We start from the raw sequence: 21,456 nt of genomic DNA on the forward strand, positions 1-21,456 counted from the left end.
TCTGCATAACCCTGTAATACCAGTGTACTAACATAGTAACTCTTCAGGAACTGTCCACTTAATATTAAGTGTAAAACATTTGAAACTAACCGTGTAATATGTAAACCATAAACTTCTGCATAACCCTGTAATACCAGTGTACTTACAGAGTAACTCCTCAGGAACTGTCCACTTAATATAAAGTGTAAAACATTTGAAACTAACTGTGTAATATGTAAACCATAAACTTCTGCATAACCCTGTAATACCAGTGTACTTACAGAGTAACTCCTCAGGAACTGTCCACTTAATATAAAGTGTAAAACATTTGAAACTAACTGTGTAATATGTAAACCATAAACCTCTTAATAACCCTGTAATACCAGTGTACTTACAGAGTAACTCTTCAGGAACTGTCCACTTAATATAAAGTGTAAAAAGCTCACAACTAACTAGGTAATATGTAAACCTTAAACCTCTGCATAACCCTGTAATACCAGTGTACTTACAGAGTAACTCCTAAGGAACTGTCCACTTAATATAAAGTGTAAAACATTTGAAACTAACTGTGTAATATGTAAACCATAAACCTCTTAATAACCCTGTAATACCAGTGTACTTACAGAGTAACTCTTCAGGAACTGTCCACTTAATATAAAGTGTAAAACGCTCACAACTAACTAGGTAATATGTAAACCTTAAACCTCTGCATAACCCTGTAATACCAGTGTACTTACAGAGTAACTCCTCAGGAACGGTCCACTTAATATAAAGTGTAAAACATTCGAAACAAACTGTGTAATATGTAAACCATAAACCTCTGCATAACCCTGTAATACCAGTGTACTTACAGAGTAACTCCTCAGGAACTGTCCACTTAATATAAAGTGTAAAACATTTGAAACTAACTGTGTAATATGTAAACCATAAACTTCTGCATAACCTTGTAATACCAGTGTACTTACAGAGTAACTCCTCAGGAACTGTCCACTTAATATTAAGTGTAAAACATTTGAAACTAACCGTGTAATATGTAAACCATAAACTTCTGCATAACCCTGTAATACCAGTGTACTTACAGAGTAACTCCTCAGGAACTGTCCACTTAATATAAAGTGTTAAACGCTCACAACTAACTAGGTAATATGTAAACCTTAAATCTCTGTATAACCCTGTAATACCAGTGTATTTACAGAGTAACTCCTCAGGAACTGTCCACTTAATATAAAGTGTAATCATTAGGGTCATTATTGTGTACTATCAGTTTCATTACATGATAATTTCAAAGGAACTTCCCACAAAAAAAAGTGAAAGTATACATATTAATTCCAATTGCTTGAAAAACACAAGTATTAAACCCTGATTACAGTAAGAAAGTATAGAGGACTGAAAAAAGAGAAGGAAATGCAGTAAAACTGAACAATGTTTAATAACATATCACACTCAACCGTGTTACACATTCTTTGGTAAAATTTTAGTGTATCTGCTGCAGGGTTAACACTAGAACAGCATGAGGTCCATTAGACTGCTTATAACAAAAATAGAAAAATCTAAAAAGAATAATTCTGCCACTGTGAAACTATTTATGTAATACTGATTTTGTTGGAAACCACCAAAATGTTTTTATACTCATGTTATTACTCATTTGTACCTCAGTAATTAAATCAAAACAGTTATAAGTGAAATGGCAGTGGAGCAAGAAATGTTAAATGAATTACACATAAATTATAAAATATACCTCATACAAAAACATCTAAGCATGATAAAGCAGCTTGGAGGTTGCATGTTTTTATCTCAACTTATATGTTATCGGCAGCAGTTTAGGCTCTCTTTTGGCATTTTCTATGGTAGACCTCAGGTCTGCTGTCAGTGACTGCAGGCACCGTTTTGCAAAGTCGCAGAGTTTCTCCTCCTTGGCTTTAAATTTCGGGATGCTTCGATAAAACTCTGGATCAACAAGCTGTATTTCAGCAAGAACAGCTGTTAATGCAAGTGTATTTCGGTCAACTCCAACTTTGGTGCATGCCTTACTGATGCTCCCTTCTTTCTTGAAGGCATGAAAAACTCTATTGTACCGCTTGAGTACATCATCTGGGGTTGTTGCTGTAGAAAGATCAAAGCATAATTTAATAAGACAAACTAAAACCAAAAAAACTTGCATCCAATTGACGAATTTCCAGTGGCCAGCCTAGTGGCACAACCATCCAAACATCAAGAACAACAACAACTGTTAAAGGGCACCTATTTTCCGATTCACGTTTTTAAATTTCCTTTGGCATGTAAGTGTGTTTATTAGTACATGTTAACGATATGCAAAAGGTACAAACTCCAAAGTAAACAATGACACAAGTTATTGTCTCCAACATAAATCTCTTTTCTTGGACTACAAAAAACACACCGATTGTAGGCAACAGTTTACTCCCTGGGCCCTAAGACTAACATTATCATAACTCCTCCCGCTTTGACTCACAGCCTGTAAGTTAACTACTGTTAGCATTGCATTGTTAGCGAATCATTAGCGTCACATTTCCAGCTGACGTCAGAGGTATTCAGGCCAATCACAATGTACAGATTAGCTGGCCAATCAGAGACACAGCGCTTTTCAAATCTTTGAGTTTTGTACAAAATTAAACCGTTTGAGGAAAGCAGGATATCTGGACTTACAAAAAATGTACGGTATGTGTAAAATAATGTGTTTTTTAACCATAAACAACGCAAACACATTTTATTATATTTACAAATTAATGTTGTTTTTTAGCAATGAAATAGGTGCACTTTAACACTAACATAAGTAATCTCACTACAAACTTTTGATAAAAAGTCTATAGTTTGACTAGCATGGATTGTGGCAGTGAAGATATTTTGAGAAATGTTTGTAACCAAACCATTCATGAGCCCTTTTCACTTCCATGGTGTTCTTTTTTCCTACAATGGAAGTGAATGGGGCTCATGATTGGTTTGGCTACAAACATTCCTCAAGATATCTTCCATCCTGTTTATCAGAACAAAGAAATGTATACAGGTTTGTAACAACATGAGAGTCAGAAAATGACAAATAAAATTTTTGGGTGAACTATCCCTTTAAGGGAGCTCAAAGGCCCCACTCCCAAAATATTAATAATCTATCGCAATGTGTAACAGGTAGAATATACAGTATAAAATTGCAATATGCAGGGGAAAAACCAACATGGTTGTAAATGCATGGTTTGTAAAGTTTCTAATGGTATTTTTTTGTGAAAAGACTAGAACTTCAGTGATAGTTTTGTATTTTTTTCAGCAGGCTTAATACACCAAAACTAGAGCAAGTAATTTTTTAAAAGAGATAGTTCACCCAAAAATGAAAATTCATGATGCACCCTTGCATAGCCACCCTGCTGCTAAAACATTCAAATGTTTTGACAGACAAAACAAGAAGACAATAAACTTGATTAGGAGTATATATGGTGTATCTGTGTCCTTCCAGTCATGTCGGGTATTTTAATAACCAATACATTATATCTAATATAATGCAACACTCATTAACATAGCCTTTAGCACTGTGCAGAATACAAAAAGAGTGTATTTTCTGTTTTATTTTATGATCCGAAGCCACACCAGCTCACATATGGTTATTTAAGAACTATGAATAAGTCAGTGACTTGCAATTTTAATTGTCTATATAAAAGTGTCATTCTATTTTTAATATAATTTCATATTTCAATAATTTCACATTTCATATTACATATAAAATGAGTATGATCATCTATAGTCAGCTTCCTAATTTGACAATAACAGCTTGGTGTCATGCTAAAAAATAAAAAAGTACCTCATCGGTACCAGGTTTTTTTAAGTACCGGAACCACAGCGGAACCGGGTCCAAATGAGTCCACCCGGAACTATTACATTGTTTGACAGGTTGTCAGTTGGAAACTTTTCATAGACGCAGACGCAATACCAGAGTAGTAACGAGAGCTAATGCAGGGTCACGGAACTCCACAAAATAATTTAAAGATGTGCATAGTCACGTTACGCGCTTACAGAAATACTTAAGATCTAAAGCGGATCACCGAGAGAACGAGCGAAGTGTCGGGATGAAAGGAGGAAAAACATTAAAGGCGTCGGCTGGATTCAGAGTCCACAAGCAGGTGAGCTTCAGTTTTATTTGTGGTTGCATTATGAGTGTTGTAGCATTTTAATGTTCAATTGAAATAAACGCCCCAGGTATATACCTGTACAACAATTAAGGGGAAAGCATTGAGAAAAGAGATGTATTACAAGATGTTTATTTGGTATTAAACAGGCTAAACTAAGTTTTGGCTATTGAAAACAATAACTGTCTGAAAACATTCTGCCCCACCAAATTCTCAAGTTTTTGCTAGCAGTTGAATTTTACCTATCCGTTCATAACTAACCAACAGAAATAAAAATTTTAAAAATTGGTAAGTCTGATAAAAGACAGACAAATTTATACAAATTAAATAAATTGTTCTATATATTAAAAAACAAATGTATCAAAATTAAAATAAGATCTGTATTGTATACAGTAGGATTGCAGAACTTGCTATCATCATAATAATAATAATAATTATTATTATTATTATTAACTTGCTATCAGCATGTATTGTTAGCTGTGTGTGAGAGGTGTTCAGTACTACATGGGAATTATAATGAAATACATATCTAGTTCTTTCATTAATTTCAAGAAGCCTATATTCTATTTTTTTCTTAGTTGCATGTAAGCTAAAGCTTCAGATTGCAAACAGTTTTTTAATAAATAAATCATAATTTAGCATGAATTTGGCTATGTTCAAGAAACCTGCATTTTAACGCTTTCATCAAATCTTGCTCTTCTAACTTTCACTCTGTGCATGCGTGCCATGCATCCAAGTGAATGACATCGATCAGAGGAGTGTGAGAGTGATTTGAAATCAGACTCTGTATGATTTCTTGAATCGTTCTCGCGGTACTTTGATGTCATCTGCATGTCAGTTCTTGCATGTCGGGTAAAGTTAAACATAACTATGAACTCGGCAGAAAACTTCCCTTCGCCTTGTCAATGAATTGTATATAGCAGGAAAAGTTATACGTTTCTTCTCAGCGTGAGAAATACAAGGTGTGGCATGTGAGCGGGTTAACTGACTAAAATGCATGGATTGTCAAACTTTTTAAGACCTTTTTTAAACAACTTCAAATGAAATTTAATACCTACATCGCACCCATTCGGGTAGAATAAATAATTTTAAATAACGTAATATACCTAAAATAATTACTTTATCTAAGTGTTTGAACATTCATAACAACATGCCTCTGAAAGGCTGAGTCCAAGGCCCAAACGGCCTAACCCTTATCTTTACCCAACAATCAAATAGATTTAAAATGTACATTTATACATTTATTGTACATTTGAAAATCCCTATATCAGGGATGGGCAACTGGAGGGCCAGGGGCTACATGCAGCACTCCTCTTTATCTTGTGCAGCCTGCCACGATTTATTATGACCATTATGTCGGAGAAGGTTATTTATGTTAAAACAATAGTCTTGTTTGATCCATGCAATAAGCTCCAAACCAAACAATAACACCAATTTTAAGGTATTATTTTTTGCTGTTTAATATAGTTAAGATAATAACAACAACAACATCGAATAACACTCATCAGTAATGTTCTAAAACAGAACAATACTGACAAACAAAATTAACCATATTATGGCAAATTAAACAAAAAACCCTTATTGGGATACTCAAACACAACAACAAATTAAAATGTAATGCTATTTTGACCCTAAAAAGGCGAGATCTGTTCACTGCACCAGATACAAGCTCATATATAGATATATTTCTGTTAATCTTTATACAGGACCATACTAAAGTTTTCTAATGCTAACTTAGTATGACAATGTCAATATGTAGCCTATAGTATATATTGCAAGATGATATTATCTAATTAAACAGTAAACAAATTATATAGGCTAATAGCTTAAAGCTGTGTTTTATTGTTTGCAGCTTATTATTCCATGGATCACACAAGACTATTGTTTAACATATAATTACCTTCTCCGACATAATGATCATATTAAAATGTGTCTTCGCTACCTAGATTTACTAGAGACATTGTGGAACAGAAGAGTGTGTGTGTCACTGATTAAATCAAACAACCAATCACAGGTGCGAGGACACCAGTCAGTGACTGTGTTTACATGCAGCCAATAACCCGTTCAAATCCGGAATATTAGCAAAAACCCGGTCGCGCACGTCCATGTAAACACCGGCAAAAACCCGAATATGCTCATATTCCTGTTTTTAAAATCCCGAATATTACCCCTGGGTTACCTCTTTTCTATCCCGAAATTTTGGTCATGTAAACGCGCATCGGGATATTCCCATCAAAAGGAACATTGATTTGTGTACTGCGCATGTTCTATTCGCAAGGAATCTTGGTCTTTTGAGTAGAGGAACTTCTTGTATGCGCCAAAAACCCCGCAGGGAGTAGAGGTAAGCATGGTGAGAGAGATGCGCCACACTTTTAGAGTGAGAAGGAAAAAAATTGCAACAACCGCGTTTTTCACGTTAAATTAATATATAGCTATTCTTGTTTTTCAAAGCATACATGTATAATAAAGGCCAAATAGATTGTCAATAGTTATGAGAGTAACTTGTTTTTTTTTTTGTGTGAATTTGAATTAAAAATGTAATACTATGCTATTCATATTTCGTTAAATACAGTGAATGTGTGAAAAAGTTAAAGATGACAGAATAACTGTAGCGTCGTCTGCATCTTGATGCAGTTTCTAAGATTAAAATTACTTTAATTTAACTGATCAACACAAATACAAAGCGGCATATAACTGATTGCTTGCCAGCATTAAAACCACTTAAAATAAAAACCTTAGGTTTTTTCATTGTATACAGCGTCCGCTCCGTGGATAAGGATGTTGCAATAACGCCGGTGGCTTTATTATTAACTGACTGAATACTTATACCTGACATTTAGATATGAAAGTTTATCATCAACATTACCTGCGTGAAACATTATAAACATTGGTGATCATCTGCCGACTCAACTGTTTTTGCACGTTCTCAGTCCGCTTAATTAACGGCTTTTCGTTCTATCCGCGTGAGGTAAACATTTTTGTTCTGTACTTTTTTACTTGCATGTATTTCTACATATTTTCGGCCAAGTAACACTCAGGATATAATGTAAGTTATTATAGATAGCATATAAGCTTGTTCTGAAAGGATGACAATTATAAAAATTATCCATCCAGCTTAATTTAGCCAAAATAATGATTTATTCGTTTTCATACTTTTTGAAAATGCCATAAATAAATATTCATTGCCTTCTGTAAGCTATTGCATTCGTTTTGTACATTTACAGGTGCATGAATACTGTCTAATTTTAATTTCTTTAAGACACTGTTGTGTTCTGTATTTACCGATGCTCTGTAAATATGCACTTAAAAAACCTTCTTGTTAGAAAATCGTTCTTCAATTATTTTTTTTTTCAAAAATATATTTAGCTGAAGGCTAGTATAGCTTGTTAATCTTTTTCTCATAAAAGGAAAGACATGTAACTTAGCCTACCCTGCTTCTACATCGGTGCAGATTGTTCTGGATTTAAATAATAATTTTATTATAGTAAATGAAGGCGGTAAAACCGCATTGCGCAATAGTGAGCCACGCAAAATCACCGCATTTACCTTTTAATCACAGTTTACATCGGATATTGCCAATTCCATGTATACAGGGGTAACTCTCTCTGCTCACGCATGTAAACGGGTTATTCCGAATGTTTCAGAAACCCGAAACCCGACCTTAACCTGACCATAACCAGAATATTTACAGCATGTAAACGTAGTCAGTGTCCTGCCTCCCCAGTCCCAAATCATCTTGATCGAGCGAGTGCGTGTTGTGCAGCTGCGAGCGAATAGAGAGAGTCGAGAGTCACGCCTTTGCTCGCGTGACTGCGTTTGTGCGTTTTGAACAGAGGTGCGCTCTCGGGAGGACGTTTTTCTGCGCGCGAATAGTGTTCTGCGCGTTCGCTAAGAAGCTTTTCCGCACATGGATAGTGTTCTGCGCTCGTATCTGTCACTCGCTCGCGCGTGGTTTTCGTGCACGCAAGTTTTGTGTCTGAATTAAAAGCATACAAAAATCTTTTGATCATTTGAAAAATTAAGACCTCCGCGAAAAATTCAAGACTTTGAGGTGAAATTCAATACCTTTTAAGGCCTTAATATGGGAAAATGAAATGTAATACTTTTTTTAAAGACTTTTAAGACTCCGCGGGTACCCTGTTGAATGTTGTGGGATTTTTATGTTGTTTTATCAATCTTGCTAATTGCTAAAAGTGTTAAAGTTACAAAGATGTCCAAATAAGGACTGTGGAAATTGATTTTGTTCCATTTTTATATTTCTTTAACTGATCATTTTATTCTATAAACATTGTGTGTTTCATATATGCACTGAGCTATTATGTAAAAATGAGGTGTTTATGTTCGAGAGTGGAAGGTTACCAGCTTTTGTGTGTGTGCTGCAAGGAGGAATTTAGGAATTTAGGAATTTACGTCTGGAGATTGTTAAGATAAGAGAGAGGCCTGAGGGAGAAAAGCAAACAGGGAACTATGTCATTAATTAATGCTTTAATATTCACAGGATAAAATATGCCATGTATTTCTTACTTAATCAGTATTAATCATTGAATAATTGATGTAATAAATATAAGATGTTGTCTTTGATAAATTTGTATTAACCAATGAAATGAAGGTTGCATATAGAATAACTTAATGGGGGCAGGGCAGCTCAACCTTGAAGAAACAGAATCTCCTGTATGTATGTATGTGTGTGTATGTGTATGTGTGTGTGTGTGTGTGTGTGTGTGTGTGTGTGTGTGTGTGTGTGTGTGTGTGTGTGTGTGTGTGTGTGTGTGTGTGTGTTTTCTTTCCTAACAGATGGTTTTTAATAATGATTAAAGTGTTTGCTTAGAAGTAGTATTGCAGTAAAAGATTTAATATGTGTTTATCTATCTAAAGAAGTTAATGTGTGCCTTATTCATATAACCAATTTTACAAATAATGAAATGATGTCATGATATTGAAATATGTTTTACATAATAATTACTTTCATCTTACAGCTTATGTTTTTTATAAATGAATGTTTTATTAATGATTTGTTTTTAAGAAAGCATTATAACCATATGTGGAGTGGAGGAGTACTAGGGAGGAACGGCAGGGCTCCCAGGGATGAGAGGAGAACAGTTTGTTTTTCTTTGTCTATGTGTGTCCATCTTTGCCTACAGGCTAAAATTGGGTGTGGTGATGGAGTCAGATGGACGAGGGGAACGGCCTTTGTGGGTGGAGATTTTCTGAAGAAAGATCGACGTCACATATCTTATAAATATGCATGTTACTTCCTGAGCTGGTTGTTCGCTACTTGAGAGGACCCAGCGCTGTTAAACTTTTTCAATCTGATCAATAAATATTTGAACTTAGATATTCGTATCTTGTGCCTTTCCTCTAAATTATGAACATGCAAATGGACGCCTTAAAGTCCAACAATTGGTGACCGCCGACGTTTTGTGGAGGGAAAGGAGAGAGTGAGAGGAAGGAGGGTTTCACATTGAAGAAACCAGAGTAAGGGAGGGCTCCATTTCAACACAAAAAGACCGGTCTTCTAAAATAAAGGTAAGCAGAAACCTGTTGTATCGAATTCTGCTATTTGGATATACCAAATTGATTGTGTTGATAAGGAGCTCCGAACTGAAATTAATTGTTTAAACAGTAAGAATTGATCAGAGTGAAAAACTTTTTGAAATTTTTGAATTTTTTTGTTAAATAAAAGGTTGAGGATTCCTTTAACGCATTAGGCGTTATAAAATATCAACTCGGGTTGAAGCCCGTAGGGGGTTGGGAAACCTTTAGGTGGAAGGCCTAGGAATAATCTGATTGAGTACAGTATTAAATTTATGGGTTGGGAAACCTTTAGGTGGAAGGCCTAGGAATAATCTAATTGAGTACAGTATTAAATTTATGGGTTGAGAAACCTTTAGGTGGAAGGCCTAGAAATTATCTAATTGAGTACAGTATTAAATTTATGGGTTGAGAAACCTTTAGGTGGAAGTCCTAGAAATTATCTAATTGAGTACAGTATTAAATTTATGGGTTGAGAAACCTTTAGGTGGAAGTCCTAGAAATTATCTAATTGAGTACAGTATTAAATTAAGGGTGTGGAAACCTTTGGGTTACAGGCCCAGGAAATTCCATTGTGCACTTGATTATGCAGTTGTATTTGGGTATATTTCATTTTGACGTTGTATATATATAGAGGAATTGTATTTACAGTTGTATAAAGAATGGTTGAATTTCAGAAAGAGTGTGATGAATATGTGTGTTCACCGGTGTCTGTGCCATGGAAAAAATGATAGTAGTTTGGAAAGGGACCAACTGTAAAAGACTAAGAGAAAGAGTTGAGAATTTGGACAAGATTGGCTCTGGTTGCTGCTGCCATGCAGGCTATTGAATCAAATAGAAAAGGGGAAGTTTACAGTGGTGCAGCTGCAAAGCAACAGGAAGTTAAACAAGGAAACAGTCAGCCAGACTAAAGTGTGACACCTACGGCTCCTCCTCCAGCTCCAACCCCAGTGAAATCGATCTACCCCTCCTTGCACACACCTACTCCTTATGAGAAAGCCAAAGCCCCAATGAAACAGCCTGTTTTTCAAATCAATAGCGGTGAATTGAATGTAGATGTAGATTTTATTTGTGTGAAAATGTAGTGTGTCTGTGATATAATGAGTCTGTTAAAACCATAAATGGGATTAAGCAAAATCTAGCAGAACGACAGAAGCGAAGCTTTGAAAGAAAAACAACAAATTACAGAAAAGAGTAGAGACCAAGTTATTAAATGTGGAAATGAAGATGAACAATTGAAAAAGGACAGAAAAATTGTTAAAAGGTGAATGACACAGATAAATTGTATAAAGGACAAAAAGATTTAACAAAATGAAGAGGAGTCTTCATCTGATGATGGAAGGTGGTCACAAGATAAATTTTATTTGAAATTGAAAGGCAATATTTTGCAATGGGTTAAGTTAAACCTTGAAAGGCTGAAAGCTCTAATCCTTTGACATTCAAGAAAGTGACTAAAAAGCTGGCAAGAAACAGACGATAAAAAACTGTGTGTGATATCAAAGTGCTGGAGTTGCAAAGAGAGGAGTAACTCATAAACTGGACTGAAAGCACATTCTATTTGAATGGGACTATACTTGAACTAAAGCAGTGAAGGGGGCACTGCATATGGTCAGAGACATTTACAAGGATGAAACACCAAAAAGACTGAGTGGAATCCAGAAAGAGACTAACAAAGACAATAATGTTCTTGGAGGCAAGAGAAACTGGACAATATTTCACTGGACACTGAACTTTTTCATCTTCATACGAGCCTTTGAGTGAAAAAGGGGAAAGAGTAAACAGCCGTTCAATGTTTAGTAAAGACCTTGTTCCTATAGGGACACAGACAGTCTTTATGAGAAAATCAGCTAGACAAATTTAAAGGCTGATCAAGAACTTTGTTGTTAGGTGTGACTACCTGTTCTGAAATCAAATCAGACTCCTATTAATCTGACAGGAAGAAATGCATAATTGAATTTAGTATCTACAGAGGAAGTCAGAATTCCACTGATGGTACTGAGCTAAAAAGTAAATATATATGGCATAGAACAGCTATGGCAGAAAGGAAATTAAAATAGATAAAAGAAATAAATTGAAAAAGAAAAAGAACACCATAGAACACTATAAAAGGTAAACATGAAAAGCTGTGACAATAGAAAAATAACTGATTATTGTAACAAACTTTGCATTTAAGGAAATTCCCAGGCCCGACATCATATATGTGCATGAAGGTGTTCACATGGCAGATCTAATCACTGAGGGTGAGCCAAATGATTGGATACCATTGACTGATATAAAAATTATTATTATTGTAATTAATTGTAATTGTTATACCATTGACTGAAAAAGCAAACAAATTGAGAGATGGTTTGTTAGCGGTACCACTGACAACTGCCCCACCGGTAATCTAAATGTTTACAGATGGTTGTTGTTTCAGAGCAGCAGATGACACATTGACGGCAGGTTTTGCAGTTGTTGAACAGGTTGAGGGTGATTTTGTAACACGACTGAGTGGTAGATTGAAAGCTAAACGGTCAGCACAGAGAGCTGAAATGACAGCTGTTATCAAAGCCTTGCACTACACTGGTGAAGAGAGGGTGATTGTTTATAGTGAATCTGCATATGTGATTGGTGCAGTATATATGGAACTGCCATATGGCAGATAGGTGGGTTTGAAACCAGGAAAGGCCGGCCTATAGTAAATGCTAGCAAAGCCTGACACATACTACAGGCTGTGAAGGTACCTAATGACGTGGCTGTTGTCAACTGCCTGATAAACCAATTATATCCCCAACCATGGTTTCCCAAGACAAAGTTAGATCTGACAAAATTGACAAACACGCACTGGAATTGACATATAGTTTCGGGGCTGCTTATCACCCCAATGTTAGAGCAAAGATGAAATACTGAACCTGACTTTGACATTAAAACTTGACTTGACAAAATCTGTGCACAGACAAAAACAACATGGCTTGAGGCATTACCAATTGAATTAATGTCTATTCGTTATTCTGTTAACAGGATTTCTGGTTTCACAACCTTTGAATTGCTTACAGGTCGTCAGTTTCCGGGTCCGAGGAATGACCTGGTGAAGGACCCTATCATGCCACTAACTAATGATGTTTATTTCTACAGACTAACTGCTATGATTAAACATTTTTCTTGCCAGGCTACCAAAAAAAAAAAAAAAAAAAAAAAAAAAACGACATTGTGAGAACGACCCAGATGTTATATAAGATGATTGGGTTTCTAATAGACAAAGGTGTGGACCTGAGGACTCAGGTCCAAGAGAGGGAGAGTGTTGAAAGTGAAAGTGAATCAGCTGGAATACAGAGAGGACAAACAGGAAGAGGACAAACATGAAGTGGTAACACATCAGTGGTAACACTCGCACAACACCAACAACAAAGTCAACAAACACTCTGTAACATTGTGCATAAAAAAGGTGAAATTTTTTCCAGCCCAGTAACAGAACCCCTAGCACACTGTGTGAGCACAGATTGTGCCTACGGAGCAGGTATAGCCGTACAGTTCAAAGCAAAGTACGGTACACAAAAGGTTGTAAGTCAAAACAAACACACAGGTGAATGTGCAGTTACCCACGAGGACGACGGCAGATTGATTTTTCATTTAATAATAAAACAAAATTGTACTGATTTACCAACATATGAGAATTTTACCTACAGCCTCAGATGTATGAGAGAGTGGTGTGAGAAAGAAAACATAACAAGTGTATGCACTCCCCGGCTGGGGTGTGGCTTAGATAAATTGGATTTCCACAAAGTGCTGGAAATCCTGACAGAAGGGTTTAGAGACCTGAATATCACAATTGCCATATATTCAGTATAACCTGTTTAACATTTTAATGCTTAAGAGTTTTGAGTTTTCTATAATTATTACATTTTACATTACTGTTGATTTTCTTAAAGTTTCGTATAATATTATAGTTTACGTTTCCTGTGTGGATTTGAGTCCACAAGAATGAAGTTGTACAGAACCTCGAGGAGGATGGAGAAGAAAATGTGTGACCTCTTTCAGAGGTCAAGAGAGGGAATTGTGGGATTTTTATGTTGTTTTATTAATCTTGCTAATTGCTAAAAGTGTTAAAGTTACAAAGATGTCCAAATAAGGACTGTGGAAATTGATTTTGTTCCATTTTTATATTTCTTTAACTGATCATTTTATTCTATAAACATTGTGTGTTTCATATATGCACTGAGCTATTATGTAAAAATGAGGTGTTTATGTTCGAGAGTGGAAGGTTACCAGCTTTTGTGTGTGTGCTGCAAGGAGGAATTTAGGAATTTACGTCTGGAGATTGTTAAGATAAGAGAGAGGCCTGAGGGAGAAAAGCAAACAGGGAACTATGTCATTAATTAATGCTTTAATATTCACAGGATAAAATATGCCATGTATTTCTTACTTAATCAGTATTAATCATTGAATAATTGATGTAATAAATATAAGATGTTGTCTTTGATAAATTTGTATTAACCAATGAAATGAAGGTTGCATATAGAATAACTTAATGGGGGCAGGGCAGCTCAACCTTGAAGAAACAGAATCTCCTGTATGTATGTATGTGTGTGTATGTGTGTGTGTGTGTGTGTGTGTGTGTGTGTGTGTGTGTGTGTGTGTGTGTGTGTTTTCTTTCCTAACAGATGTTTTTTAATAATGATTAAAGTGTTTGCTTAGAAGTAGTATTGCAGTAAAAGATTTAATATGTGTTTATCTATCTAAAGAAGTTAATGTGTGCCTTATTCATATAACCAATTTTACAAATAATGAAATGATGTCATGATATTGAAATATGTTTTACATAATAATTACTTTCATCTTACAGCTTATGTTTTTTATAAATGAATGTTTTATTAATGATTTGTTTTTAAGAAAGCATTATAACCATATGTGGAGTGGAGGAGTACTAGGGAGGAACGGCAGGGCTCCCAGGGATGAGAGGAGAACAGTTTGTTTTTCTTTGTCTATGTGTGTCCATCTTTGCCTACAGGCTAAAATTGGGTGTGGTGATGGAGTCAGATGGACGAGGGGAACGGCCTTTGTGGGTGGAGATTTTCTGAAGAAAGATCGACGTCACATATCTTATAAATATGCATGTTACTTCCTGAGCTGGTTGTTCGCTACTTGAGAGGACCCAGCGCTGTTAAACTTTTTCAATCTGATCAATAAATATTTGAACTTAGATATTCGTATCTTGTGCCTTTCCTCTAAATTATGAACATGCAAATGGACGCCTTAAAGTCCAACAATGTGTGAGACTTGAGAGCCCTGCGAATGTACTGTTGTTCCTCTGCGATAAACTGGCAACCTTCATGTCCTGCGATTTCAGTTAGCAACAGATTTCAAAATACTTCCACACAAAAGACAAAAAAAAAAAAAAAATGATTTATGGCCGGTCAACCGGTGCATCCCTACATAGTAGATAGCACCAGTTTTAGTCAAAGAGACAAATAACCAATAATTTGTATGAGTTATATGAAGTAAATACACATTAACAGAAATGTGAGATCCAAAAAATAATATGTGCTTACCACGTGAGCTGTGCTTGGTAGATTTTGGCTTGCTAGCCCGCTTTGTCTTCTTTTTATGACCTCTTCTCCTCTTCCGAGGAATGTCACTATTAGATGAATCTGAAGAGGAAGAACTCAGGGACTCCTCATCAGTTTCACTGGTGGTGCAATCGGTGCTTGTGTCCAAGTATTTCTTTGCTTCCTTTTTTGTTCCTCTCTCTAAGAAAACAATGACACATTTAGTTAGATACAAAAATAAAAAATAAACTTGTTTTATCAAATAATTTAGTAATTAGTAAACAGATATACGTTTCTTACTTGAGAGTTTTAGGACAGCCTGACGGAGAAAATCTCGTTCCTCTTCAAGTGCCTTTATTTCTTGGGCCATGACCTTCAGCTTGTCTTTTTCTTCCAAGGAGGAAGACTCACCAAATTGCCCTTTAAAACAAAGTAAGATCATCACTAGGGCTGTCACTTTTTATTCGATATTCGAATATGCATTCGAACATGACGTGAAATATCCGTATTCGAACTATAAATAAACCATCCGGTTTTTAAAATGCCATGTGTGGCGCATTTTTTACAGTAACACCTCGTAATAGGAAGGAGGAGTACCGACAACAGCAACTGTGCGCACGAGAGGGAATCAAATGGGACCAAAATAAACCTCATGTGCATGTTAAGATAGAATTATAGTTTGTATATAAAATGGCATATTGTTTATAGTGTTAAATATTATAGCAGAATAAAAATATGTGTTAATACGTTTGCATTATGAAATTAGCATGTATGAAGATAATTTCATCATTTTTACAATGCAATGTAAACTTTATATTAAACAACAACAGCATTCGTCTTGTAAACGGATTTGAAATGATCATGTGTTGACTGTCGCGCGTCACATAGACGACAGAGTCAAGTGAGATCTGCTTAACTCATCTATAAGTTTAATTTCATCTCAAGTATCAAAGGGTTTGTGCTCTCCATCATTAAAAACGGTCAAGCAAACAACACGCGCAGAGATAATGCACTTGTCAATGACGGCTCAAAAACGCGCGGGTTATAGGCTGTATGTGTGCTTGTTGTCAATGAGATTACTTCTCACAAACACGCTCAAGCGCGGGATGTGTGCTTGTCAATGACGGGCATTAAATCTGTCGAATTCCGCTGAGTTTTCTGCCGAAATCTGCGGGCGCGAATTCCGTTTGGGCTCCTATACTCCTGCTGCTATTTAAGTTGTCACGTTATTGTTTGTATTTGTTCTGAATCGTTTTTCTATATATATAAGTTTGTTATTCATAAGTTGATAACCTGCTGTTTCAAACATTAAGTAAAAAAGTAATCCAGACAACCCTGTTTATGACTGTCACTGTTAATAATTTTGTGATTGAATCTCCATTACGGTGGTTTTTTTTATGCGCACGAAGGGGGGGGGGGGGTTGCTAGATATTCGAATATATTCGGATACATTGCATGATATTCGAAATCCGTTCGAATTTGATTTTTCTATAAAGTGACAGCCCTAATCATCACCAGTATTTTTATGAACAAAAGATGAGCAGCTGTATCACCAGTGTTGGTCAAGTTACTTGGAAATAGTAATTAGTTACTGATTACTGATTACTTCCCTAAGAAAGTAATCCCGTTACTTTACTGATTACTTATTTTCAAAAGTAATTAGTTACTTTACTAGTTACTTTACTAATTACTTTTCAAAAACATGTTGCACGACCTGAATATGCAACAGTATGCAACAGGGCCCGGTTGCATAAAGCACCTTAAGTGTAATTTTCCCTTAAATTCACCCTTATGTTTCATTTAAACTTAAGGGTGTTGCAAAAAAAACCTTAAGCTTTTTCTGTTGCATCTTCATGGCAACAATAGTATTTTATAAACCTGGGTCGCTGTCGTGAAACATTTAACGATTACCCTTACCTAAGATAACCATTTAAGGGATTATACTGTATGCAACACCCTTAAATTATTCTCTTACTGTAGGTAAGGGGAATTTACCCCTTAAGTGTCATACTTAAAGGAAAAACTTAAGGTGCTTTATGCAACCGGGCCAAGACCTTTCAGCCTAATTCTATTCTTTCTGCATATTCCATCATCTGAAATTGAATCAAATGAAACATTATCTGATTTAACCTCTTGACGCGCACTAATTCGTGGGCGTGACGGCGTCGTTTTTTTTAAGCCTGCTAACAATATCTATATAGCCGACTGTCTACAAACATCAATAATATTAATATCAACATTACTATACATCGTTTAAAAGGTCTACGGGTTTAGCATCAGTGTTTGGTGAGGGTCTCTGTTTTGAGATACATGCTCAAGCATCATAAATATAGTATTTTGTTACAGAATTTCAGATGACAACATGCAAAATATAAACGGGACTTCTTACCTTATAACTATCGCGAGTCGAATCCGGTCTGTTTCAGTTGTGGGAATAACCCATAAAATCAGTCTAATAAAATTCATCAAATGACATTTTTTGTCCACAAATGCGTATAATCCATGAAATATAGTAGTCTGTTGTTTACATCAGATTTCGCGTGAACATGAGATAGAGCCGCAGCGGTCACGTCAGCTTGTCCACAAATGCGTATAATCCATGAAATACAGATATATAGTCAGTTGTTTTACATCAGATTTCGCGTGAACGTGTATGAGATGGAGCCGCAGCGGTCATGTCAGCTGGGGGTTCAGGGATTTTTTCAGTAAGTTTCACATTGCTGTGCCGGCTTGCTAGGTGTTTGCTTAGTTTTGAGGTGGAATTTTTCGCTGTGGATAAAAGTTTTATTCCCACGCAGAGTGTACAGCGGACGCTGATGTTTTTGTCACCTTTAACTGGGTTAAACTCAAAGTAATGTCGGTACTTCCAAGCATTAAACTCTGCATAGTCTTGTTCTCTTCCGCGCTCCATGTTGTCTTCTCACGTTCAACAATACACTGACTGACGGCGCGGTGCTCATACGTCATTGTCACTCGACTCGCGTCACGGCACGAGAGAGTCTCACGAAACAAAATCAAGATTAAAAAATAACGCAGTAACGCAGTCTGCTAACGGGGAAGTAACAGTAATCTAATTACTCGTTTTGCAATTGTAATCCCTTACTTTACTCGTTACTTGAAAAAAGTAATCGGATTACAGTAACGCGTTACTTCTAACGCGTTACTGCCCATCACTGTGTATCACATAGTTTCACATGCCCAAACAGTGCTAACTTTTCTTCTGTTTTAAACCTGATGTACTACAATACAATAGGCTTTCCTTGCTTCACAGATCACAGATGGGTCACAGATGAAAATGTACTTGAATGTTGTTCTCTAACATAATTACTTTATATTAAATTAGGTCAGTGATCACTTTAGTTTGGAATTCACCCCTAATCTGTTCAAGGCTTCATATAGAGCAGATCTCAAATTCAAAATGCATACAATCAGATAGGGGTGTGACGGTTATTATGTAACCGTGAGACCGACGGTTATAGTTGAACACCGTCATTAAAACTCTATAACCGCCAAAACAGTGTTATTAAAATATATATATTTTTAAAACATTTATTATCATAGAAAATGTTTAAATACTGATTAAAAACAATTGTTAATAGTCTGTGTTATTAATGATCTACTTGGTTCCCAATTTGATTCTTTGGAAAACAGCATAAGTGAGATGTGCAGATGACTCATGAACATGGTGAATATATCAAGTCAATTGACCGTTCTTAAAAACCCGACCCCCTTAGTTACTGTCACTATGTCCTACAACTCTCACGTCCCACCATGTTCTCACGCAGTGAAAAGTACATCGCGGAGCAGAGAGGACACTAACAACGCGCTGACAAACAGGACAGACCAGGTTACTTTTTGGTTACTTTTGATATTAAACAATAACTCCAATTGTTCAAATTCTCCAATGTTAATCTAACATTTCTAACTCCCCTGACTGCTTTGGATGGCGAAGTAGTATGATTGGTCAGATCACCTGTCAATCAAGCTCCCTGCGAAGGGTCAATTGTTTTAAACGACGGGTTAGAGGGAGATGCTTATGCTTCCTATTAAGAATGGTGTCATTGGAGGATAGCGGCAAAAGCACATTCACTGCGGTTAATTTTAAATAAACATAGAGCAAGTAGCTAATCAGTGTCTGCTCGTTTGTCAGTTGTCCTATAATGTCGCAACGCGCAAGCATTCTACAGATTCGTTGTATAATAGGCTTTATGCCCAGCTGCACTACTTTCTGAACTTCAGCCAGCTCCTTGTTTCCTGTCTGTCATTATTGGACAAACTGATTAATCCACGTGTGTCTGATTATTGTTGTTGTGACTACTGAGGTCAGGCACACCTGGATTAATCAGTTTGTTTGTGACTTCTGAGGTCAGGCACACCTGGATTAATCAGTTTGTCCAATAATGGCAGACAGGAACCAAGGAGCTGGCTGAAGTTCAGGAAGTAGTGCAGCTGGGCATAAAGCCTATTATTGACAACATTTGACAAAATTTCTCTGATGCATGTCCTTAATATGTTGGTATTATTTTGGTGTTTATAATGCTAATATTTGAACATAAAAGAATTGTAACCAAAATTGACATGGTCTCTAGAGAGCAAAAATTTTGTAAAAAAAAAAACATGGAAGAAAACATAAAGTTGATAAAATAAACTTAGTGTTATTTTAACTGATTGTACATTATTATGTGTTGTTACTGTCAACATTCAGGTTGAATTTCAGCTTTAATGTACATTTATTTTTTAAACAAAGCAGCTGATAATGCCACAGGAATAAGCTACAGGACTTTCATCCCAAAATGGCGGAGGCATACCATAGGGCTGCTGCTGGGAGCTGGTGTTGCAATGGACCGTTTCATTGAGTTTCTATTCTTGTCAGTATATGTTCTTTGTTTTGCCTTATTCATAGTAATAGGAGTGCTCAATCTTGTAATATATAATATCTTTAAGACAACCCGTTTAATTCTCAATTAAGTAAATACAAACTCACCTGCTTCTGGAGGTGCCACTGCATCAATAGAAAGGTCACTGTTGACATCTTTACCCTGATGTTCTTCATCTAAGTGATGGGCCGCATCAAAAAACATGTAAAAACATTAAAGAAAAAGGTTAATATTGGTGTCAAACTAATAGAACACTGCAGCAATGCCAATGTAAAACACCTAAAATGAAAAGGCTTATTGTGCTCAGTGTACCAAAACTACAATCAATTATCGTTACATTTCTCTCAAACATCTTTCATAAACACTTTCACATGACCTGTCAAAAATAATAATAATATGAAAACCAAGTAGTATGGACACTATCCTGCATTAAGCATTTTTCTGTCCATGGCACGAACACTAATAATTCAGGAATTAAAGTAGCTCATAATAGCGAAGGGTGAACATCAAATGCTTGTCATAAACACTAAAAATCAGAAATCCAAGGAATATGGCTTTTCCTTTAAAACGGTTAATGCAAAAGCTGCTGGAAAAACAGAAAACTTGATAGAATTGTTAATAGTTGATATTATATTAGTTTTAATCGAAAAGTTTATGATCCATGTGGGGTCCCTCCCTCTATCTATGTGAGAGAGAGAGAGAGAGGCGCAGCTCCTCATGACGCGATGGATGTATATAACACAAGACAAAATGACAGAAACTGAATGCGTCACACTAATAGAATTACCACGATTATCGTGTTTTTGCAATTGTGGGGGGGGAAAAAAAATCGAAACTGAAATCGAAAAACGATTATTGTACCGTTAATTGCACAGCCCAATCAAAACTATGATCATATTGCTGTCACTCAACACTTGTCATCATCTCACTCCCATTTAAAACATTATAACTGATGTGATATTTTGTTCAAATATTATGGTCATTTATCAGTGTTTTGAGGCACTGATCCACGTTAAGCCTTCTCACCTTAAGCATTTTAGAAAGACCTTTGCAGTAACGTTACCTGACAATATTAAACCGAAGGTGGGCTAATATCTAACGTTGCTAGTAAAATGTACATACCTACTGGTTAGCTGACAGAATAATCATGGTAGTAACGTTATCTACAGCTAACAGCTTAGGTCATAAGAACCGATGTGTTATAGCTAACTTACCTTCGTTCGAAAGGTCCATGGCGTCAGGTGCGATGCGCTGGGGGCATTTCCTCTTCAAAGAACCCACTTTCTTTCGTGGCATAGTGTAAAAAAAATCCGCTTTGAAAAAGTGACGAAAGAAGAAGATGCTTGCTATTTGCAAAAGATGGAGAAGCAACTGTCTGACTCTGCGTCACTGTTTGCTGTCTAAATTTACTGA

General features: G+C 36.1%; 1 protein-coding gene across 1 annotated transcript; it reads right to left on the minus strand.

Annotated features, from left to right (window-relative positions):
- Positions 1-1,726: 1,726 nt before the first annotated feature.
- LOC135718310 (uncharacterized) lies at positions 1,727-21,339 on the minus strand. The gene is made up of 5 exons (XM_065240657.2): positions 21,258-21,339; positions 20,151-20,219; positions 15,467-15,586; positions 15,170-15,367; positions 1,727-2,082 (listed from the first exon to the last, which is right to left on the minus strand). Exons 1-5 carry the CDS (start codon positions 21,337-21,339, stop codon positions 1,769-1,771), a joined length of 783 nt encoding a protein of 260 aa, XP_065096729.1. The 3' UTR covers positions 1,727-1,768.
- Between the last annotated feature and the right edge of the window lie 117 nt (positions 21,340-21,456).

Source organism: Paramisgurnus dabryanus, chromosome 10, assembly GCF_030506205.2.
Source record: "Paramisgurnus dabryanus chromosome 10, PD_genome_1.1, whole genome shotgun sequence".
NCBI lineage: Eukaryota > Metazoa > Chordata > Actinopteri > Cypriniformes > Cobitidae > Paramisgurnus > Paramisgurnus dabryanus.